Source organism: Rhineura floridana, chromosome 19 (assembly GCF_030035675.1).
Source record: "Rhineura floridana isolate rRhiFlo1 chromosome 19, rRhiFlo1.hap2, whole genome shotgun sequence".
Lineage (NCBI taxonomy): Eukaryota > Metazoa > Chordata > Lepidosauria > Squamata > Rhineuridae > Rhineura > Rhineura floridana.
Window position 1 is genome coordinate 18,008,161 of NC_084498.1, and position 24,225 is coordinate 18,032,385.

General features: G+C 40.5%; 1 protein-coding gene across 3 annotated transcripts; it reads left to right on the forward strand.

Annotated features, from left to right (window-relative positions):
* Positions 1–4,667: 4,667 nt before the first annotated feature.
* Positions 4,668–24,171, forward strand: TRMT2A (tRNA methyltransferase 2 homolog A). Of its 3 annotated transcripts, none has more exons than XM_061602332.1 (12): positions 4,668–4,752; positions 6,868–7,516; positions 8,616–8,724; positions 10,182–10,363; positions 10,922–11,036; positions 13,609–13,724; positions 17,610–17,721; positions 19,213–19,335; positions 20,365–20,440; positions 22,265–22,381; positions 22,898–22,994; positions 23,423–24,171. In XM_061602332.1, exons 2-12 carry the CDS (start codon positions 6,888–6,890, stop codon positions 23,700–23,702), a joined length of 1,956 nt encoding a protein of 651 aa, XP_061458316.1. In that variant the 5' UTR covers positions 4,668–4,752; positions 6,868–6,887; the 3' UTR covers positions 23,703–24,171. The 3 variants fall into 3 exon arrangements, with proteins under 3 accessions (XP_061458316.1, XP_061458313.1, XP_061458315.1); XM_061602329.1 differs by lacking the exon at positions 4,668–4,752 and adding an exon at positions 5,128–5,291; XM_061602331.1 differs by lacking the exon at positions 4,668–4,752 and adding an exon at positions 5,128–5,244.
* Positions 24,172–24,225: the final 54 nt, after the last annotated feature.

Below are 24,225 nucleotides of genomic sequence, written 5' to 3' on the forward strand. Positions count from 1 at the left end.
CTTTCCTTTTTTTCTTTACCTCATTCCCGCAGCCCGCGCCGTTGCCGCAGAGGCTGATGGGAAACGATGCTCTTTCTTGTCCCCACAGGCGGACCGAAGAGAGGCGGGGTAGCCTCGTGACGCCATTACGAGGAGGAGAGGTAAAAGTGGCGCAGCCTGTGCTTCTCCTCAGAGTAGACCCATTGGGTGGTATTCAGTGCTGCTGCTACTCAGAGTAGCGCCATGGACGTTAATAGGCATAACTAGCTTAGGTTCTTTAATTTCTATGGTAGTTGTGTGTGTGCTATGTGCCTTCAAGTCAACTACGACTTTATGGCGACCCTAGGAATCAGCGACCTCCAACAGCATCTTTTATAAACCACCTTGTTTAGATCTTATAAGTTCAGGTCTGTGGCTTACTTTATGGAATCAATCCATCTCGTTTGGCCTTCCTCTTTTTCTACTCCCTTCTGTTTTCCCCAGCATTATTGTCTTTTCTAGTGAATCATGCCCGTCCAAAGTATGATAACCTCAGTTTCATCATTTTAGCTTCTAATGATAGTTCTGGTTTAATTTGTTCTAACACCCAATTATCTGTCTTTTTCGGTATCTGCAAAGCTCTCCTCCAACACCACATTTCAAATGAGTTGATTCTTCTTACCCACTTTTTTCACTGTCCAACTTTCACATCCATACACAGAGATCAGGAATACCATGGTTTGAATGATCCTGACTTTAGTGTTCAGTGATACGTCTTTGCATTTGAGTACCTTTTCTGGTTCTCTCATAGCTGCCCTCCCCAGTCCTAGCCTTCTTCTGATTTCTTGACTATTGTCTCCATTTTAGTTAATGATTGTGCCAAGGTATTGATAATCCTTGACAACCAAGTCCAATTCAGAGTTGACCCATTGAAATTAATGAACCTAAGCTAGTCATGTCGATTAACATCCTTGGATCTACTCTGAGGAGCAGCAGCAGCATTGAATACTGCTCAGTGGTGCACTCAGTGGTACAGTCAATGCTACTTCTACTCAGAGTAGACCTGTGGATGTTAATAAACATGACTATTAGCTTAGGTTCATTAATTTCAATGGGTCTTCTTTGAGTAGGACTTAGTTGAATACAAAGCATTGAACATAATCATGACTAACTGATGTATATTGCTTTCAATGGGTGTACTGTGAGTAGGGCTTAACTGGACACAACCCTGACTGAAACGGACGCACAGTTCAACTTAAGTCCTGCGCAGACGACCAACTGAAATTAATGAACCTAAGTTAGTTGTCTCTATTAACTTTAACGGGGCTACTTTGAGTAGGACCACCATGGAGTACCACCTGTATATGCACACATCCTTGGGATGAATTGGGAGGAACGGGAGATGTAGGCAAGGTGTGAGAGGAGCAGCATTATTTGATTTCTTGCCCACTTTTCATTGTAAGGTTCCAGGGCTGGTTACAACCATTTAAAAGTCAATATTAAAAACAGTTTAAGACAAATCTCAGGAATAGGAATGGTAGACCCAATCCTGATGAATATTGTATATTGACAAGTCCAATGGAACTCAGCTGCATTTTATATCACCAGAAGCTGCCTTATATGAAGTCAGAACACTGGTGCATCTGGCTCAGTACTGTCTACACCAACTAGCAGCAGCTCTCCAGGATTTCAGACCAGGGTCTCTCCCAGACCTATTTACAGTAGGGCCCCACTCATACAGTAGGCTATGTTCCAGGCCCCCACCAAAAAGCAAAAACTGCTGGAAAGTGGGGCCCTACTGTATTTCAGCCACCTGAGCATGCGAGCTCCCTGCCTTACAGCTGATCGCACACTCCAGCTAATCAGCTGTAGCACCAGGAGCTCCAGCCGCAGGGCTCTAGCTGACTGATCAGCTGAAGTGTGTGAGCTTCCCACCTTACAGCTGATCGCGCACTCCAGCTGAAGCGCCCAATCAGCTGGAGTGTGGGGAGGAACATGCACACTCCAACTGATCGCTGTCAGATGGAGCACAGCAGCTGGAGATCCCCAGTGCCACCGTATTAGCGGGTTGCCGAAAAGCAGGGCCCTACTGTATTATTATTTGATTTATATCCCACCCTTCCTCCCAGCAGGAGCCCAGTACTGAGTACCTGGAGATGCAGGGGATTGAACCTGGAACCATCCATATGCATAGTACTTTAGAGAAAGACATAAATTGCCACTTAAATTGCAACTAATAAATTGAATAACTATAACAACAAGAAGACCTTCCACTGTTCTGAGGTGCTTGCCATCTAAACTTCAAGATGGGAAAGGCAAAACAGGGAAGTAAGATGCATTCAGTCCAATTTCCTAGGGTTAGTTTCAGTATGGGATAAAGATTTAAGGGTTGTGCCAAAGGCTTCAAATTATTATTTCTAGAGAGGTATCTGTGTTAGTCTTTTGCAGCAAGGACTAAGAAGAGTCTTGTGCCACCTTAAAGACTAACACATTTATTCCAGCATAAATTTTCATGGACTACTGTTTACTTCCCACATCTTCAGCTCAGGATAACACTTCATGCAGCTGATGAAGTGGACTGTAGTCCATGAAAGCTTATATTGTAATAAAATTTTAGTCATAAAGGTACCAGGAGACTGCTATTTATTACTGAATTACAAAGGCAAAAAAAATAAGACACGTAAACCTTTGCATGGTATTTTTTGTAACCTTAGCATACTTTTACAGGGATTGCCAACCTCCTTGGGCCAGTGAGAACATTAGGAGTTTTGAGAAAGTGCTGTGGGTGCCACGGAGGAATATGTGTAGCATAAAACAAAATAGCGGTTGTGGAGTGTGGCATAACACAAAATGGGTGCTACGTGTAAAAGATCAAAAAAGGCATGGCCATAAAATGGTATAAGCATGTCCCCCTCCAACCCCCCAGCAAGGAAAAATGGCATCTGTATCAGCCACTGCTGCAGTTATTCACAAGAGACCAACATCTCTTCTTTTTTCAGTGGGATATCAGTCCAATCCTGGTATACAATGAAATATGGGCATGTTCAAAACACACAGGACTGCAGCCTTAATCCAGAAAACCCCAGCAATGGTGTGTGGTACCATAAAGCACAATACTGTGCATGTTTCTTCAGGAGTAATACCCACTGAATTCAGTGGGGCTTATCTCCCATCCCTAGTATGCTGAAGAATTCAGCCTTACAGTCTAACAGCCTTATGACTTTTGTGGACTGTCTGATGAAGTTGGCTCTAGCCTAGCATATACCATAATAAGTTAAATTTTTAAGGTGCCACAAGACTCTTAAATTATTTCTCTTCAATCAATTGATAAGGCTGCCCCTTCCGGATGTTGTCGTTGTGGAAGCAGCCAAGCCACACAATTGTAATTGGTTGTATTCAGCTAACTTTTATTCAGGGTAGATGGAATGAAACTAATGGCCGTGACTAAATTAGGTTGAATTACAACCCAATATATTTAGTGAGAAATTAATCTGGCTGAGTTCAATGGGATCTACAGTAAGGATGCTTGGGATTGCTACCTAAATCTCTTAAGGCTATTTTCATAGGAATACAGGAAGCTGCCTTACACTGAGTCATCTCACTGGTCCATCTAGGCCAGTATTGTCTACGCTGACTGGCAAAAGCTTTCCAGGGTTTCAGGAAGGGGTATCTCCGAGCCCTACCTGGAGATGCCAAAGATTAAACCAGGGACCTTTTGCAGGCAAGGCAGATGCTCTACCAACTACAGCCCTTCCATTTATCTGGAAACAAGCATCTTCACCAAAGCATCTGATGGAATTTGAGTTTTAAAACTTGACTGCAAAGCACCTAGACCCTGTGCTATGTTCAGTAACTAACAAATTAATGAATAAATAATAAAACTCAGCAGAACAATTTCCAAAAATGTAGTTGTGTTAGTCTGGTGTTTTTGTTTCTGTTTAATTTAGTGGGACTTATTTCTAAATAAGGTTGTGCTGCAAGTTTTTAAAGCTGGAATCCTATACTCACTTACTTGGGTTAAATCCCATTAAAGCATACTTCCAAGTAGACATGCAAAGGATTGTGCTGTAAAACACCAACCTCATCTTTATAATTTTCCCTGCAAATGGAGAATCACAGACAGTTTCTATTCAGAAGAGAGGAAAGTTGTATAAACCCTGTATGGCTTCAAACACAAGATACATCCCACCCACAGGCTCCAATCCTAAACAACCTTACTAGAGGGAGCAAGTCCTACTGAACACAATGGGGCTTAGCTTTCTAGGCCAGGAGTTCCCAAACTGTGGTCTGCAGACCACCAGTGACCCATGAGCTTCATTCAGGAGATCCATGGCATGTCTGTGGATTTGTGGTTGAAAATGGAAGACAGCACATCCATCACCTCCATACTGATTTGTCTTACTTCTTTTGCAATTCACACTGTAATACAGTTTACAAGAAATAAAAGAAGCAATAAAAATACAATTAAAAATCATACAGTATATGGCTTATCACATTACAACTGCTACAACAGGCAAACACACACACACACGTTAAGCCGCTGATCCTCAGCAATTTTCAAATAGCCTGTTCGGCGAGGGAAATTTGGGAATCACCGCTCTCCAAACTTGCTTTGACTCCTCCCTCTCTTTTCTAGTTTCAGCAGCTCACTCTCGGCTTTTTTCCCGTCAGCCTTTGCGTACTCGGAGCGGAATCAAGCCGAAGAGGTTTGGCGGCTCCCACTCCTTTAACCTAAAATGGCGGCTGCTGTGTGGTGAAGGCGGGTCGTGCTAAAAAGAACTTGTCACTGAGAATGTAATTGCATTGACGTGTTTACTTATAAAAACTTTTTTATTATTTTAGTTTTTTAATTTGGGGGCACAATGTGGACGGAACACATTTTATTATATTTAGGAGACGCCCCATAAAATAAAATTTCTAAATGAAATATTAAATCTTGGCGCCCTAAGGTATTTTTTTAAAGAAGAATAGCACGTAACAACCAAAAATATACTTTAATCCCCCCCCAAATGTTAAAAATAACAATAGTGGAGAGAGAGGGTAAATCAAATCTAAAGAGAAAATAACGACTTTTTGAAAAGGACGGGCGCGCGCGAGGTGACGTCACGACGTACGCACTCCAGAGCCCCTCCCACGGCTTTCTCAGCTCGGCCCAATCCCGCAGCCTGTGATCTCGCTGCGAAGGGAGAGGCGAGACCTGGAGAGAGAAAGTGGGGAAGATGATACGCATGCGCCGCGCTGTCTACCTTGTAATGGCTTGGGCTGTGTGAGGTGGCGACGAGGCGGGTTCGTACCTCGATGAAGGGGAAGGAGTGGATTCGCTGTGGTAGAGGGTGGGTTTTTTCTATTTTAGGATGGTCGTGTGCGCAGACTTGAAAGCAGGGAGTAGTAGTTTGTGTCGTTGTGTTGGGCTGCGCTGCCGCATTGCCTTAGCGTGCGATGTCCCGTCTGTGGTGATATGCTTTGGTCTTGAGCCCGTGGGAAGTATGGAGGAAAGGTCTAAGTTCCCTTTCTTAATAATAATTACTAGGACTGGGGAGAGCAGTGTTAAAATCCCCCGCTCAGCCCACTCTCTCACCCTGACCTACCTTACAGGGCTGTTGTGAGAGAATAAAACGGAAGTGGGGGGAATGATAGGGAGATCTGCTTGTTAGTGTCCTGGAGTCCAAAGGGATCTCTGGTCATCTGCGTCTGAGACACAGGAGGCCATCACCTTGCTGAACCTAAGTGGGTTCTGGGTTAGGTCAGCTCAGGGCCTGGTTGGCTGTGATAAAAAGGGAGGGCAATAAATCCACCCCCATCCTACTGAGGCAGCAGATCCACTGCTCCAGCATCCCTGATTTTTTTTTGGGGGGGGATTGTCATCTTAAAATCCTGCTTAAAATTCTCCAGCGAAGGAGTCCATCAGCTTCCAAGGCAAGTTGTTCCACGGCTGAACACCTTGTGCCTTCAGGAAATTTGTCATAATGTTTAGTTGAAATCCCTTGTAGTATAAGCGATATAAAAATCAGCCAAAACATAACTTGATCCCCTTGGTTTGCCTTGCACCCTCTGGAGCAGCAGAAAACAAATTTTGGTCCATCATCTGTGTGACAGCCCTTTCAAACATTTAAAGATGGTTATCATATTGCCTCTTAATCATCTCTTTGTCAGGCTAACCCTATCCCACTGCCCCGACCTTTCCTCCTAGGATTTGGTATTTTAATAACTAAACATCCCATCCATCCTCAGTAGAATTCAGGGTGGCATCCATGTAATTAAATGACATCTTTCCCTATGTAGCCCTACCTCTGCTTTTCTCCCCTTCTTTGTTTTTTCTCCCGTTTTCTACAATTTTAGATTGTAATTTCCTTAGAGCAGGGAGCTGTCCTCATGCATCCTGATGTCTTATAAATGAAATAAGTCCCATGGTGAAACTAACCATGGTTAACCATTTTAATTTTCTTAACCATTTTAATCTTTTAATCCGTATTTTTTAATTTTTGTCGTATTGTGTTTTTGTAGTGTTTTTTGTTGTTTGTTTGTATATGTTTTTATGATTTTTATTATGATATACTGTATTTTATCTTGTTTGTTCACCGCCCCGAGAGCTATTCTGCTAAGGGCGGTATATAAATTGAAATAAATAAATAAATAAATAACCCATCTAATAGTGTGGCGGGTTCTGCAAGATCTGTCTTTTATCTGTAGAGATGTTGTCGCTTTGGATCACTTTTTCAAGGAAAGTGACTAATAAATATAAATAATAAAAATAATAATCTAGAATGTGCTCACTCCTTTTTGGCAAACAGACAAGAACTTAATGCAGCCAGGTTTTTACAGATAAGGCTAAATTATCCTAACACAATTTGACTAAGCATTTAATATATTGTGCCTTCGAGTATTTATTTCTGGTACTCTTCTTTACAGAATAGTTGAAAAAACGGAAAATGGAAAACGACAATTGTGTGTGCTTTACAGACACAAAAAGTACAGTTCCTCTTGCGGCCATGGGAAGTGCGTCTGAAAAGCAAATTAAGGAAGATGTGGGAGAAGGAAACAATGCAGATAATACCTCAGATATTTCCAATATGTATAGGTATATTAAAGATGACTTGTTTACCTCAGAGATCTACAAAGTAGAAATTCAGAACCTTCCCAAATACATTGGCTTTAATGAAGTAAAGAAATTCCTTGCCAAGTACTGCCTTAACCCTCACAAGATAAAACTGTTCGGGAAGCAGACTTTTGCCTTTGTCACCTTTAAGAGTGAGGAGGAAAGGGACAAAGCTATGAAGGTCCTTCATGGAGTCCGGTGGAAGAACCGAAACTTAAGCGTTAGACTTGCCAAACCAAAGGCTGATCCCATCATAAAGAAGAGGAAAAGAGAAGAGGAGGAAGGAGGTGAGATGAAAGAGCAGGCAGCAGCAAAGTGCCCAGAGTTATCAAAAAATGGCAGAGAGGAACCGCTGAGTAAGCAGATAGCAGATGTGGTGACCCCTTTGTGGAATATCTCATATGAGGAACAGCTGGCAAAGAAGGAGCAAGAATGTGAGCAAGTGCTGCTGAAACTGACACGGTAACTTTCCATTTTGTACTAAAGAATTAATCATAATTCCACATAGCCATGAAGCTCACTGGGTTACCTTGGGCCAGTAACTGCCTCTTAGCCTCATGAAAATCCTATTCATAGGGTCGCCATAAGTTGGAATCGACTTGAAGGCAGTACATACATACATATGTTTCTGATCTTTAGAGTGTTGTTATTAATCATAAGAGCCAGTGTGGTATAGTGGTTAAGGTGTTGGACTACGATCTGGGAGACCAGGGTTCGAATTCCCACACAGCCATGAAGCTCCCTGGGTGACGTTGGGCCAGTCGCTGCCTCTCAGCCTCAGAGGAAGGCAATGGTAAAACCCCCTCTGAATACTGCTTACCATGAAAACCCTATTCACAGGCTCGCTATGAACCTACCCGTTCACTTCGTTCAGAATCTAAGGCCCTCCTCCGGGTACCAACTCATCGGGAAGCCCAGAGGGTGGTTACTAGATCTAGGGCCTTTTCTGTGGTGGCCCCTGAGTTGTGGAACAGCCTCCCCGAAGAGGTACGCCTGGCGCCTACACTTCTATCTTTTCGGCGCCAGGTAAAGACCTTTTTATGCTCCCAGGCATTTTAATCTTTTAATTTTCTTAATCTTTCTATTTTCACCGCCCTGAGAGCTATTCTGCTAAGGGCGGTATATAAATTGAAATAATAAATAATAATAATAATAGATAAGTCAGAATCGACTTGAAGGCAGTTCATTTCCATTTTTTTTATTAATCATAATGCTCTAAACGTGAGAAATGGAGGGAAATATGACATTTATTGTTAGTCGCTTCTTACTCTAAGCTAAGTAAGCAACTTACAGCATATTTAAAACATAAATAGAAATACATCATACCATAAAAATAGAACAAGCCTCATAACAGCCACAGGAAGCTTTGGCAGCACAGTAGTAACAAAACGTTATCTTAGTCTATCAAAAGCCTGGGGAAAAGGTAAGTTTTTATCTGGCGCCAAAAAGATATCAATGAAGGCTCCAGGCAGATACTTCGTAAAAACTGCTTGGAGGTTTTCTTGCAATCACTCAGTATGTAAATTTTGTTAAATAAATAAACAATTGAACTGTTTTGCAGGGAAATAGGGAACAACAACCGAGCTCTGCTACCATGGCTGTTCGTACAGAAGGAAAAGTACGGTGGTCTGTGTTGCTCCCTGGAGGGAGTGAAAGCCTCACCGTTGCAGGTCATACATATCAGGAACTGCTAATGATGTGTGATATTGTGAGGAAATTAATCGCAGGCGTGGAGGGACAGGGTCAGCCCTAGTATTGCAGGTGTCATAATCCATAACAAGCCCTGTGGTTATTAGATGGGTACCTTTAATCTGACAACATATGTTGCTGCAAGTGCAGGTATCCCATAATGCAGCCAGTGAGAGACTTCTGTGGGGCGTACCAGAACCCAGTGTTTCCCAGCTTTTCACCTTATTGGAATGTTTGTATCCCTCATTGTGGCAGAGAGATGAGAGTGTGGTAAAGGGCATGAACGATGAGCTGATAGTTCCTAGTTAAAGCCTATGAGCTGAAAGGTCTAGTTCAAATGTCAGCTGGAATTTGCTGTGTTGCCTTAAGCCGAATGTTTTTACCCTTCCATTTGCAGTAAGAGAATAACGCTACTGGTTGTTGTAGGGATCGCTGAGAAAATGTATAATATGTTCTGAATACTTCGGGAAAGCACTATGTACATTTTGTGTGTTGGTAAATTTCAGCCTTGCAAGTAGTCCGCACGCCTTCCTGCATGCATGTACCTGTGCTTATTCATGGTACATTGGTGGCACAAAACAGCTACAGTATTTTTTCCAGCTAGTAATGTTTCCCTCCAGTCACCTAGATTCTTGCTTGCCCCATATGACCAGATGAATGATTTCAAGTTCAAACATGTTTGAAAATCTGATAGGAAAAATACCAACTGATTAGAGGAAAAGGGGCAAACCTGAATTCAAAAGCCACAATCATAGCTAAGCATTCTTAAGCCTTCTTGGTTTCAATGGATCTAGGAGTACTTTATGATAGTGTGTGGCCATAGGTACGAAGCTTATGACAGGTGAGCCTTTAGGTTATCAAAACTTCAACAGTTTGAATTTTCTTTCCCCTTTTATCTGGGCAAAGCTTGCTGAAGAAATGTGGCATGATGCATACTGGGAGTGGTGGCAGATGAAAATTAAAATTAAAAATAGCCGCAACAACCTGCAAGTCTCTGGCTCGTGAGATACCTAAATTAGCCCTGTTGCTCAATTAATGTCTAATATTTAATTCACTCTTCATTTAGTTTATGAGACATACATCTTTTTGCTTGTTAACCTCTAACAATGGATTTTAAATTGCTTGAGTCTTAGTAACATTTGTTGCCCATATCTTAAAAGTAAAATCTCTTAAATGCTATTGAAAACTGATTTTTTAAAACCCATCCAATTCTTCTAAGTCACCTGTTCCAAAATTTAAAAAACTCACCTAGTTATAATTCTGGAATAGATGGTTTATCGCCATATATAATAACCTTTTTAAGGCCTCGTTTAGCTTGACCAGTTTTAATACTGAAAGAGTTGCTATTTTGCAACAGGTCTTTCTGGATAGAAGTAGCAAGCATGTCGACTTCTAGAGCTGAACAGGCGCTCTAAACTTTCCCTTACTTTACATTTAGACTGAGTACCGCAACAAATGTGAATTTTTGATCGGCATAGGCCCAAATCAAGAAGACAAAACGGTGGGTTTTCGCCTTGGCAAATACAAGGGTGGAACATGTGCTGTTGTGGAACCATTTGACACCATTCACATTCCTGCTGTTACAAAAAAAGTAGTGAAGGCTTTTCAAGACTACATAAGGTGAGTCCTCAGTTGGTCTGAGTGATGGAATCTTAAAAGATGTGGCCTGCTCAAAATCTACCTTTTCTATGAAGCCTTTGACACAAACCCTTCATTCCAATGTTCTACTGCAACTAAGCCTTTGTACATGTAAATGAAATAACTGTCTGTTATTTTCCTGTTTACCTGACTCCATCGCCTTCCCCTTCCTCAGCTGTCTCCCTTCTCGGCTCTGTTGGAAGTCCTGCCCTTTTTGTACCTTGCTGTACACATTGATGGCACTATATAAATAAAGCCCAACTGACCTATAAAGCTCAGCGCTGCCCTGCCTGAATTCCTCTGTAAAGAAAGATAGATGGAAGTGGGTGTACCCTTCCTCATGTGGTCAAGTTATCTGATTAGATCACTGTGAAAACTGATACAAAGCAGAAATGTACACATCATAATCCAAAAGTTATAATGTTCAGAAGCAGGATCAGTCTTGTTTAATGTGGCAGTTTCTTAGCAGAAATAATGTTAGCATTATATAGTTGCGCTTCTTAAATTCACATTTAATAACCAAGGATTATTAAATTGCAGGTCTACACCCTATGGTGTGTACAGCCCAGAAACCTATGAAGGCCACTGGAAACAGCTAACAGTTCGCACCAGCAGGAATGGGCACATCATGGCAATTGCTTATTTTAATCCACAGGTACTGAATATGATTTATGTCATAAGGGTTACCGTATATTCCGGTGTATAAGACGACTGGGCGTATAAGACGACCCCCAACTTTTCCAGTTAAAATATAGAGTTTGGGATATACTCGCCGTATAAGACTACCCCTGCTTATGACATGCAGGTACTTAGCAGGAAAACTGTCACTTATAAACTTATAAATATTAATATTTGGATTGTCCAGTTGTTTTGTTTTTGTGCCTAGGAATTACCACCAAAAACTGGGGAAAGATGTGAGAAATCTTTTTTTTAAAAGCAACATTAAATGCCTAGACTCTAGTTTCCAACACTATGGAGTATTTATTGATTGATTAAGAGAATTTATATCCTGCCCTTTTGCTGTTAAAAACAGAGCTCAGCACAGCTTACAAATATAGTAAAAACAAAATACACAATCAGAGAAAAACAAGCCAAAATGTCAGGAAAAGGAGTCTTTCACACCACATGCTCAGTTCTAAATACTGTTGCAGCAAGTTTTACAAGTTCCTCCAGTATTCCACTGGTGCAGGCACTCAGACATTCAAAGTACTGTATGTTTCTTAGGTTTTATAAAAGCAGGGCTTTGCTTAACTCAAAATTTCTTCTCCCTTTAATAACCACATCTACACAGGTTCCACCTCCATACTCAAAATGAAACTGAGCCTGGAAGTGTACAACAACCCCACACATACCTTGCTAATTCGACTATCAATGCCAGGATGTCTGTCTTATCGACTACTCTCCTGCTCCCCCCCACACACACACTGGGCATCATGAAAGACCGAGTCCTGGGCTCAGAAAGAAAATAAATATCTGGTCCTCTTCAAAGTATTGATAAGCCTCTTGTTTTAATTGAAATAATAATTATAAATTCTTGTTCTTATCACTAATGGGAGTTAATTATCTTGCATATGCTGCTGTTGCTTCTATGGCTGTAACGGAGTGAGGTTAAAGATAAGTGAAATGCAAATAGGAAAAAAAAATACAGAAGGCAGTAACATTTTCCTAAATGTAATACCATACCAACCACAACAAGATTCCTATAAGGCAAAAAACTAAGCATCTCACAACCAGTCAGGATTCCTAACCAAAAACCAAAAATATGATAAATGAAGAAATATTTATATAAGCATAACTATCAAATATATTTATTATTTACACAAACTGTAAAGATATTTATAGTGCAATCCTAAATTTATTTATTCAGAAGCAAGTCCCAGCGTATTCAATGGGGCTTACTCAAACAGGGACAGAAATGCAACCTCAAGTGATAAGCAACTTCATTCACACAACCCAAAATTCCGATTCATGACACTTTACACTGTTTTGCAACTGTTTATACTTGTTTTTATGGTTATTGGATTTTAAATGGCTTTATTTCTTGTTGTGAGCTGCCTTGGTTTCCAACCCTACCTCACAGGGGTGTTGGAAAGACTCCATACACACACGCACACACTGCAGATGTATAAATACATACAGCCCATATAATAGTTTATTGTCAAACCAATTGGTCATTGCAGAAAAATCAGTATTAGTTTTTTAAAAATCAGTATTAGTTTCCTACAGAATAAAAACTGCAATACCCAAGTAAGCCCTGCCTACTTGCTTTAAAATAGGACTGGGGGGGGGGCAGAAAGAGAACACAAACACAATTCTTTTTTACATTCACTCCAAAGTCTCATTGATTTTCAGCACATTCATAATCATGTCTACTCTGAATTCAATAGGATTTACTCTGGACATATGGGATTAGCACTGTTTTTACCCCCAAAAGCAACTATTGGGAAGGTTTTCAAAACACTGCCCAGGATCTGACTCCTATGCACAACAGGGGGAAAAACTGAAATGTATATACCTACCCAATTTATGAGATTTTCAGATAAACAGGAGGGGAAACCACCATTTTCTGGCCTCGCAATGAAGTTTTGCAGACACTGCCACCAAACAAACACTTCACTGATTGGCTGAAATCCTGAACGGGCGGGGTTAAAGCTACGAAGTGCTATACAGTAGTTTAAAAAAAGATTTAAACGGGGGGGGTGCCTGACATTTTTATATATATCTCGAGAACCGCACCACCTAGAAACTTAATTTTTTTTTTAAATGAAAGCTGAGAATCTGGGCCACCTAATGGGCTAGCCGGGCGCTGGGTGGCATGCTTAGAATCCGGGTAAAACCCGGCTATCCGGGCAATATGGCAACCCTAATAAGACGACACCCGACGTATAAGATGACCCCCGACTTTGGAGAAGATTTTCCAGGGTTAAAAAGTCGTCTTACACGCCGGAATATATGGTAAGTGCAAGTTTGTAAAGCAGACATTTCAGAAACTGTTCATGGTTGGTTTTTCCTGACTTTGGAGATGTACTGTGTGAAACTAACAGTGATACAATGTTTTAAAGGAAAACATGCCCTTAGATGTGTTATGGAGGGCGCACTATTTAGGCACATGCATTCATGCACATGCTATTACATTTTAATTCTTCACTACCAGTAAACTTCTTTCTTTGAAGCTTGTAAAGTTGTCAAGGATCTTAAATGCTTTTTTCTTGTTTTGAAATATCTAGAAACTAAATAAAGAAGAGCTTATGGAACTGCAAACTTCTTTGGCTAAGTACTTCATGGAAGGCACTGGAAAAGACAGTGGAATAACTTCTCTCTATTTTGTGCAAGAAGGTCAAAGGTGATTATTGCATCTGAAGAAAAAATCTTACTGTGACAATGTAATGTGTGGACAACTAAGTTAGAAAACTTGAGCTGCAGTCTCAGCCATAAAGATGCTTGAAGCGATGTACATCCTGACAACAATGAGTAATATCTGATGTGAGTCATATCCAGAGTAGACCCATGGACTTGAGTTACTTAACTTCTTTTTTTTTTATCAATAATTTTTATTCAAAGTTTCAAAAAACAAAACAAAACAAAAAAAACAAATTAATAACTAATACAATAAAATAAAATGTTGACTTCCGATTTGTCGCAGATCAGTTATAGGTCTATAGTATATAACAAACCTGTCTCTTAATATATTACAAAATCACTTTCCTCCAGTAGTTATCTTAATTAATCATCAAATCTCATTAACATCACTTTATTCTTTCCGCAAAAAGTCAAAGAGAGGTTTCCAGTCCTTGAGAAATATATCCATCGATTTTTCTCCAAATAAACATGTCGATTAATCCATCTCATCAAGTCTGCTAGGTCCAGTAGATTCAATAGCCATTCTTCCATTATCAGTATTAATTCCATCTTCCATCCTTGCATCCATAATGATCTTGCTGTCATAGTCATAGTCATATAATAAGAGTCTGATGGGAATTTCCTTCCTCACAAATATTTCCTTGCCATCAATTCTGAATGTGTTACTGAAATGTTGTTGTAAAGCCATATCACTGTTCCTCTTTTTTACGAAATGCACTAGCACATCTCTGGAGAGTTTTCCCATTGTCACATATCTGTAATTAATTCTATAGATTTTCTCTATTTCAAGCTCCATCACATCATTCCAGTTCTGAAATTTTTTTGAAACATTGATAGCTTTATCTCTGATATCTTCATCAATTTCTTCAGGGACAACGCTGAATTCCAAACAGTAATCTTTATCTCTAAGGTCCATAAACTCCAAATCTTTTTCCAGTTCCACATTTGATATATCTATTCCAATCTCCAGGACTTGCATCTTCCCTTTAATTTTTCTTTCTTCTTCTATTGCTTGTCTAGTTATATCTTTGATCTCATCAACCTCCTCTCTCATAAAATCCCCTATTTCTTTCAGCTCCTGCTTCATTTTGCCAAATTCAATTTTCATCTCTTGTTTACCATGTCTCAGTTTTTGTTTCGTTATCTCAATCTCATCCATTATTTTCTGAAACATATTTACTTCCAGGGTCTCAGCCACATTCTTAACTGTCATTTTTAAAACCAAAAAGAAAAAAAACCCTTCAATTTCCAATATAGCACTATTCCCAAGCAAAGAGCAATTTATTTCTTTTTCCAGCAACAAAGGAGTTAATATTCCAAACCTGATGACATCATAATGTAGACAGCACAAACTGCCTTATCTCTTATGTGTCCAAGAATGCAAAACAAATTTAGTTCACAGCATCCAAATAGTTAGTGGCATAAAGAACAAGCAGATTCGTCAAAATGAAGTAGACCAGAAAAAATAGTCCCAGACATATAAAACTCAAAAGTTCATATAAATCAAATTTTTTCTCCTCAAATTAGATATCTCTCATCCGTTTGTATCTTTATAATGCTCAATTCCAGGCCAGCTTTTTGCAATAAAAACAAAGATAAGCTATTTCGATTTCCTTCCGCCTTAAGTCCGTGTATAAAAGAGAAAAGTTATAACTCACCCAGGGATTCTTTACTGCTGATTCTTTTAACAAATTTCTTTTATACTGCAGCAATTTCAGCCAAATGATAAGGATAGATAGAAGAATGCTTGCCTGTTACAATCTGTTTTTCTTTGAAGAAAAGAAAAACGTCTCGCTTAATCAGTTTGAGCTTGCTTGAAATTCCCTGGCTCCGTCCGACGTTGCTGGCTGGTCCTTCGTTCATAGGGGATCCTAATGAATTCAAGTCCCCCAACAAACACAACGAGGCTTGTGGATAATCTCTTCGTTTCTCCCTTGCCTGGGATAAATTTTTTACCAGTCAAAAAAAACCTTTTGACTGGTTTTAAAACTGAAAAAGCTTCCTCTGAGACGAGAGCTCGTCTCAGAGGCAGGCACAAGCGAAGCAATCCTTCCCGGAAGTCGAGTTACTTAACTTCCATTGAGTTCAGTGGATCTGCTCTGAGAATGACCTATGTTGAATATCGTATTGTATTGTATTGTATTGTATTGGTTTATTACGGTCAAAGACCCAAGAAATATAAAAGTTCACCAGTAATACAGCAACTATAAAAACATTATAAATCATTAGTACACATATACACTTTAAAACGAGGGAGATTTTCTTAGCCTCTGCACTAGATTAAAAAACTTGGCAACAGATTGTGTCGATATCTTATCAACGTCTGACATGAGGTAATGCAAATACCAGTTGGAGGACCTACTGGGGAAGCGGTTAATAATAGGAAAGATAAGTCTAGATCGTTCTGCATCATACAAGTTACAATGGAGCAAAGTGTGGGGAAGGGATTCAATCTCAGTAAAAGTACAAGGACAAAGGCGCTTCACCAATGGGATACCTTGAAAGCGACCTTCAGGGATAGCAGAGGGGAAACAATTAAATCTTGCTCTAGAGAATCCCAGATGATAAGTGGAGGTAGTTAAGTTTGCCAAATAGGCAGCATGGTTGGGAAAAGCGAAATTCAAGCCTAATGACAAAGGAGAACAAGTGGTGTTGGCCCTCGATCTAGAGTATTGGAGATCAATATCTTTGATACGTTGTTCTATGTATGGTGTGCTTGGCTAAGGACGGATCCATAACAGATATAAAGTCTATTGAAAGGCCAAGCATCTTTAATTTATTCTGAAAGTTGTTTAACCAAGAACTGGTAAAAGGGTCTTTCCATAGAAGATGTAAATAACCCTTCGAGGGATCAGCATAAATTACTTTAATCCAATACCTAAAGGCCATAAGCCACGCCATGCATTCAGTGGAGTAGAGCCCAGCCTCAAGACGGAGAGCAGCAACAGATGCACAGCGGGGCATACCAAAAATAGATCTCAGAAAGCGAGATAAAACTGATTCCACCTTGGGATTAAAGCCCGGGGCCCAGATCAGAACTCCATATAAAAGTTGAGAAAAGATTTTGTATTTAAAAACTTGAATCGCAGCAGGGATATATTGCCCACCCGTGGTAAAAAAAACCCGGAGTCTAGCCTTGGAGGTGTTCAAAGCAATTAGAACCGCAGAGGAAATATGGGAAGTCCAAGAAAGTGTTGCCTGAAATATAACTCCCAGATATTTAAACTGCCTGACTTGATCGATAGAATGGCCCTTAATAATCCAAGGGTGTAAAAAAAAAATGTTGAATATCCTCCAATACAAACGACCATAAAATACAGTAAGATTCAAAACACTAAATATTCAAAACATCCCAAGGTCCATTAAACACCCAGGAATAAGACCAAATATCCATCTAAGCAGAACATCCTGTTTCGTGTGGTGGCCAGACAGATGCAAGTATTAATTCAGCAAAAATGTAAAAGTCCATAGCAAGCAGCTTTTGCTCCTGGAGATTACTTCTATGAGCACTGTTATCAAACAGTGTTGGAAATGGACATGCCTTGCATGCATGTTGATGCTGAAACATAACTGTATTTTTCTCTTACTGCTTTGTCCCTACAACTCCTTCAGGTAACTTGTGTGGATGATGGTGTCACACAGAGAAGGGACCAATCAGTCCATAGTCATGAATGCTTAAATCCCATTAAGACCAGCATTCCTATTCAAGAAATTCCATAGATTTTTATGGCTTTTCTGTTTGAATTGGTTATCCATATTATCGCATTTGAATGCAATTAGCAGATGAGGATCCATAGGGATGATCATGATTAAGCACTGTTTCTCCCCCCTCCCCTCTTCTCCCCCCTCCCCTCTTCTCCCCCTCAAGAAAGTCACCCAATCGTGAAGATTTGACCTTGGAGCATGTTGCTGGTGACAAGTACATATACGAAGATCTTCTTGGGCTAAAGTTCCGGATTTCTCCCCATGCTTTTTTCCAAGTAATCTTCTAATAGACATGTGGTTAAAGATTTTGTAGAAGTTGAAATCACATGTTGACTGAGCATGTCTTATCATGAGGTACTCCGCAAGCAGTGGGAGTCTTTTCATTGTGCTTCTGTGATACCTAGAAAGGAAACGGTCAAATTTGGAGCTTATTGTAAAATGCCCTGAAATTGAGAAATCAAGGGCAGTATATTTTAAAAGTAAATTTCAACTTTTTTTGAGCAGTGTCCCTGTTGCATGTTAAGAGGAGTGTGCCTTCATTCTACAAAAAGTCATGACTACAGTTTGTGGTGAAATACCTGGGAGGATGGGGTCAGAATTATTAACTGCTACGTCAGGTGAAATTGCCTATCCAGAGACCTCTTGGCTTTGTATTTTTCCAGACAGCTATTTCATGCAGAAAAGATTTTGAACACTCTGATCCCAAATTCTTGCATGTTGCTGGGATGGTGAACGAGTTGCCTCCTGCCGGCAGGGGCATCCTGTGCGAGGAAAGGGCTTGCGTCTGTCCTTCCATGCCACTTGTCTGTTGCTTTAAAGATTAGCGTGGCTGATTTGTGCTGACCAGCACGCTTCTGGAAGGTGCCTAATTTGATCTGCCCCTTGCCTATTCAGAGTGATCTGCAGATGTTGACAGTGCAATAGCACCAAGTTCAGTTTTGCAACCAGCAGTTGTTGCACCTTTTGGCTGCCGTTTTGTTGAGCAGTGGCCTGATCATCAGCCTCCACATTCAGCGGGCACTATAAGCTAGATATCTGGGCTTCAGGTGCAGCCCCCTTTTGGAACACTCGTTCTACAGAATGTTCTTCCATCTTTCTAAACAGCCGCTTCAGAATCATCTCCTTTAGGCCATCTTAGCTTGTGCATGGCTCACCATATGGATGTATTCCATGCCAACCAGACTATCGCTAGTCGGGCGGTATATAAATTTAATAAATAAATAATAAATAAATAAATAAATAAGGAACATTGGTCACTTACTGTGAAAGATGTTGCTTTTGGTTGGCGTATGGATATGCCACACCCTTATTTTCTCCAGTGAGTGTTTTTTCCTCTCTATGTACTCAAGTGCCTCTTGAGTTTAGGTTAACGTTGTGCCAGTCATGTTATCTGTGTGTTTCTTAGGTGTTCTTTTGACAAGTTTTTTTTCCACACTGGGAAAGAGGGTTGCTTCAGTTTTGGGTCTAACTTTTCTACTCTGAGCTTAGCCACAGATGGAACTTTGGGAGGAACCAAAGGGAGAGAGCGCCAACAAATCAGTTAAACACATACCCCACAGGACACAACCTGTCAAGGTGTACAACCTGTCACATCCCTATGCCAATCTAGATACCCATTCACAGTAAATGACCCGCGTTCTTCTCTATGTTGCCCTGGAATTCTGGTCTGAAGGGAAGTTTTCATTTCAAGCACTACGATTGTAGCCGTTAACTCGCTCCCTGCTTCCTGAATACTCACACCATGTACGTATGTTGAAATTTTGTAGGTAAACACACAGGCTGCTGAGGTTCTGTATTCAGCCATTCAGGACTGGACTCAGATGAACCAGGAGACTACAGTGATGGATGTTTGCTGTGGAACTGGAACCATTGGCATTTCACTTGCCAAGGTGAAATAACATGCTTGATGGGACATAAGTCTTTTGGCATTTCTTTTCTCTTAAAAATACTCAGTCAAAGCAGAGAGATGTCAAGCAATAAGAAGTCTGGCCATGTGGGTAGCGAATAGCATTCCTTCTGGAAAAGTGAAAACAAATAAAATTAGTGTGTGTTAAAATGATGGCTGCTATTGCAAACATGGATGATACATTAAATGCAATCATACATTTAATGTATCTTCTTCTGAAATAGCAGCTGCAGGGGCTTAGGATCAAGGCCATGAAGCATCAGGAGGCACATTAACTCTTTCTGCTACCTCTCTCCAGAAGCTGCCATAAGCCAGGAGGGAAACTGCTGTTGTAAATGGAAGCTTTGGAGAGGGATTTTTGTTGGGACTGGTGTGAGTAGGACAGGTTTAAATCCCTGTGTGTTGTAGTCCTGATAACATTGCCACCATGGCTGCTATTTTTAAAGGGAAAAAGGGTTTTCCCTCTGTTTTGTCCCTTAGGTTTACTTATGGCCTGGACCTTAGCTTGACACATTTTGCTCTGCTGTTTGCTTTGTGTAGCTAGATTGAGAGTAAAGGCAGAACAATCTGTCTCTCTTGCTCCTGCCTCTTTTTTCTTGGCTTCCTGGAAAACCTAAAACTGAGGTTTAGAAGCGAGAGGCCCTTTATGATCTCCGAAAGAACTGCCTCTGCAGCTGATCATTTAGTTACTTATTTTTGTAACTATTTTTGTTTTGTTTTGTGAGATTCAGTTTGACAGCAAACAACGCCTGTGAACCATTTCTTAAATCTGGTTCAACTCTGGAGCGTCAACTCACAAACAGGTTGTCAGTTGAAGCAGCCTCACAGGATAACGGTGTGCAGGATAGCGACTTGAGTTGCAATCTTTGCTAAAGGAGCCACAAAAGAACAACAGAAAATCAGCTCAGAGGCCAGAAAATCTGCAAGGGCAATATCTGCATTCATTTGGCCTGGTACTCTTTTGTGCTGGCAGCCATGTGCTAAACTGTACATTATCACTTTGATTCTACAGAAAGTGAAGAAAGTTATTGGAATTGAACTTTGTCAAGAAGCTGTTGAAGATGCCAAAGTGAATGCTCAGCTGAACGGTCAGTCAAATAAAACATAGTAAGAGATCTCTTGACTTTAACTAAACAATGAAACTTGCCTTTAAACTAAAGAGTCCATTCTGCCCCAATAGTGAGATTCTTTTTTTCCTTGATTACTACAGTCCAAAGTCTTGAGGTGTTGCATTGTGAGAGGAAAATGACTAGGGCCGAGAGTTCCCTAAGAAGAGGGACTGATTGTTAAACCACTCTGGCAATTGTAGGTCAGTGAGGGGAAAAGGGGTCTCCTAGTAACTGTCAGCATCCTTAACAAATGACAGTTCCCAGGCATTTTAGCATGTGTTTTTAAATTTTTTTAAATTGTTTTTGTGTTTTAAAATTTGTAGATTTGTTTTTAATTGCTGTAAACCACCCAGAGCGCTTTGGCTATGGAGCGGTATATAATGTAATAAATAAATAAATACAGTAGTGCTTTAAATGTATAGTTCAGATGGGACCTTAGAATTTGAAGCCTAACATTTAAAGTGGCCTTAAGACTAAGAGAACTAGCAGGATTGAAGTGTCTGCTTTAGCAATAGAACCTTATTACTCTTTACAGGAGTTTCCACGAAAGAAAACTCTACGATCACACTGCTTACTCTTAATTGATCCGCGTGATCCTTTCTGTGTAACCCTTAGCTGCATTGCCCCAATTGGAACGTGTCATGTGAATATTGATGCTATGTGTAGATCTCCCATCACAGTAGTGTGCAAAAAGTCAACTGATCCTGCCTCTTTCCTATAAGCGTTGCATTTATGTTCCTGGCTGCATGCGAGCCAGCAAGGCCCAAAATCAACACTTGCTGTGTCCCGGGTGCAAGAAAGGGTTGTGAAAATAGGGTCCTAATGATACCTCAAGTCCAGATACTTTATTTTTATTTTGAAGTGGGGTTTTGGCTGTCATGGAGGCCATGGTAGGTAAGTATTAACACATGTTAAAGCCGATACAGGGAACATTTGGCTCTCCAGATATTGTTGAGCTACAACTCCCACCATCTCTGGCCATTGGCCATGCTTGCTGGGGCTTAAGAGAATTGTGGTTCAGCAACATCCGGAAGGCCAAAGGTTCCCTAGCCGTTGGGATGAATTGTTAAGAAACAAATTAGTAAGCCCCAATTCATAGCCAGAACTATTAAGACTAGTGGGAGTCTTGCCACTGAATAGGGAATGGTCCTGAAAGCTACCCCGATGAGGACAGTCTGGCTACTGTGTGTAAACTGTCCAGAGTTCTTCAAAGAGAGAGAGAACGCATACACAGGGTATATGTAGCATGGGTTATATCCCAAAACCTATTCTGTAAAATATACAAGATTTTTCAGTAACTAAAGGCAACTGTACAGTCCAATCACCCATCTAACCAGTATAGACTTCTCTGACTGGCAACAGTTTAGGGCCTTGGGCAGTTTTCCCAGTCTTGTTACCTGGAACCTTCTGTGTCTTACTTCAGAACAGTTAATGCTGTTTATGACGTGATACATTGGAACATGTGTGGTTTAAATGTGTAACCTCCATCTGTGGCCATGGTAATGATCTGATATGGCTCTCAGTGACTAAACAACCTACCCACCTATGGTTAAAGCATTTTTTGTGAAACTGCACATTGGTTCCAAATTAGGTTACTTCATGGCTCAGGTATGTTTACTCAGTGACTTTCAGAAGAAATGTATAAATATTCTTTCAGCACAGACATTGACATCTAAAACTGATAGTTGCAGGGTATCAGATACTAAAGGAAATAATGATGGGGTATATTAAATAAAGTAGTACATATATTTGCTTATGCCGAGAAATTAGTATAAATAGTATTTTGGTTTTTTTCCCTTCCAGAGCTGAATAATGTTGAATTCCACTGTGGAAAGGCTGAAGATCTTGTTCCTTACCTAGTTAACTTCTTAGCATTGCAAAATTCTGTTACAATTGTGGATCCTCCCCGAGCTGGGCTGCGTGAGTTTTGTTTAGTGACCTTTTCTTAGTAGAATACTTTGCATAGAGGTGGAAGTGTGAAATGCAATGAGCAGTACTGACAAAAGTAAATGGGGAGAGAGGTATTGAGAAAGAAAGGGAAGACATTTCTTGTTCTACAAGTAAACTGTAGAGTTCCTTGCCCTTTAAAACTTTGGGCAGAGAATTACAGCATAAACTCTTTGGACAGTATATTTAATTTTGTTAGTCAATGGTTGGGAAAGGTAAGCCTGAAGCTTGCTGCCTAAGCATAACTTTCATGCTGTAGTAGTCATTCAGCAAAAACCTCTTTCCTTCTCTGATATCAACTATTATTGGCCACAGTTGATAAATATGGCACATGGAGCACTTGAGCCAATATTCCCCATTACAATGGATGGGGAGTTCAGGGTAGGGAAACACAGCCTGCATAGTGACAGATGGGAGCGGCTTAATGCCAGGCACAGCTGTCAAGGTAAGAGTCTCATTTCAGTTTTTGTCAAAATGTTAACTTTGCAGATTCCAAAGTAATTCTTGCAATCCGAAAAGCTGAACACTTAAAGAAGCTCATTTACATATCCTGCAATCCTCGAGCTGCCATGAACAATTTTCTGGAGTGAGTTTACAATGGTGCTGGTGGGATGGGACTTTTTAAAAAAAGCATTATTGGGTCTCTTCCTCCCCTCCCCCACCAACCTTGATTTGCAATGTTTTCAGCAGAGGAATAGCTCTTGGCATTATGTTGTTGCAGTTTAATCTCCTGGAACTGAGGTGGGAAAATTAGTCCTGCCACTAGGTAGAGACTTTGAAGGGAGAGAATAGGCCTAATACAGCAGTGGAACCTTGTTCAGGCCAAGGGCCACATTCTCTTAGGGGCAGCCTACTGGGTGTATGCCAAGAGGCAAAAGTGGGGAGAATGCATGTGATTTCCGAAGAGCAGGGCACAGCTTGGAAAGTTCCAAGGGCCACATTTCCCTGCTCCTGCTGGCTAGTGTATCAGTTGTAAAGGAATGAGTAAGTCTAATGCTGTGTTCTCTCTGGTAGTCTTTGTCGTGCTCCTTCTAATCGTGTGAAAGGAAGCTGTTTCCGACCTGTGAAAGCAATGGCAGTGGACCTCTTTCCTCACACTATGCACTGTGAGCTACTGTTCTTCTTTGAAAGAGTAGCACGTGCAAGCGGCAAACCTTCTGAAGCTCTTCAGGGTTCAACTGAAATTCCAGTGGTGAAGTTGGAAGCAGCGAAGTCAGAAGCAGCAGGCTCTACAGAAGAGGATAATGTGAACTTGTCTAAAGAGGGAGCAGCTACCACAGGCTCCAGTTACTAATGGTCACAGGCTAGCCAGTTGGCATAAATATCTGCCCGTTTTCATTTTTTTAATTTTAAAACTACTGCTTTTTAAGAAAACCAGAACATTCAGCCAAGTTTCTGGAACTTCAAATGGTGGCTATGCCAAATATCAATTCTTGATAGAATGGAGACTTATAGTGCAATCCTGACCATGTCTACTCAGAAATAAGTTCCATTAAGTTCAATGAAACTTACTGCAAGCTAAGTTAGTATAGGATTGTATCTTCAATAATTATGTACCCCCTTAAAAGCTTAAAGTAGGAAGGAAATGTGGGCATATTATATATACACACATTCATGGCCAGAGGAGATTTAACTTGTTTTCTGCCAAACTGATTTATTTTCAGATCATGGGACAGGTAAATGTGAGGAACGATTGGGAAAGCTTGTATTCCACAGCAAGGCTATGTTGTAACCTAAGCTAATAAATGATTAACAAATCCAAACATGTCTCTGGTATTATAACAAGGTTTCTCCAGAATGAGTTTAAGTGTGATTTT

Coding starts and splice junctions, on each gene's coding strand:
- TRMT2A (XM_061602332.1), top strand. CDS start 6,888: ATGGAAAACGACAATTGTGTGTGCTTTACAGACACAAAAAGTACAGTT. Junction 7,517..8,615: donor GTGCTGCTGAAACTGACACG/GTAACTTTCCAT, acceptor ACTGTTTTGCAG/GGAAATAGGGAACAACAACC. Junction 22,382..22,897: donor TCCTCCCCGAGCTGGGCTGC/GTGAGTTTTGTT, acceptor TTAACTTTGCAG/ATTCCAAAGTAATTCTTGCA.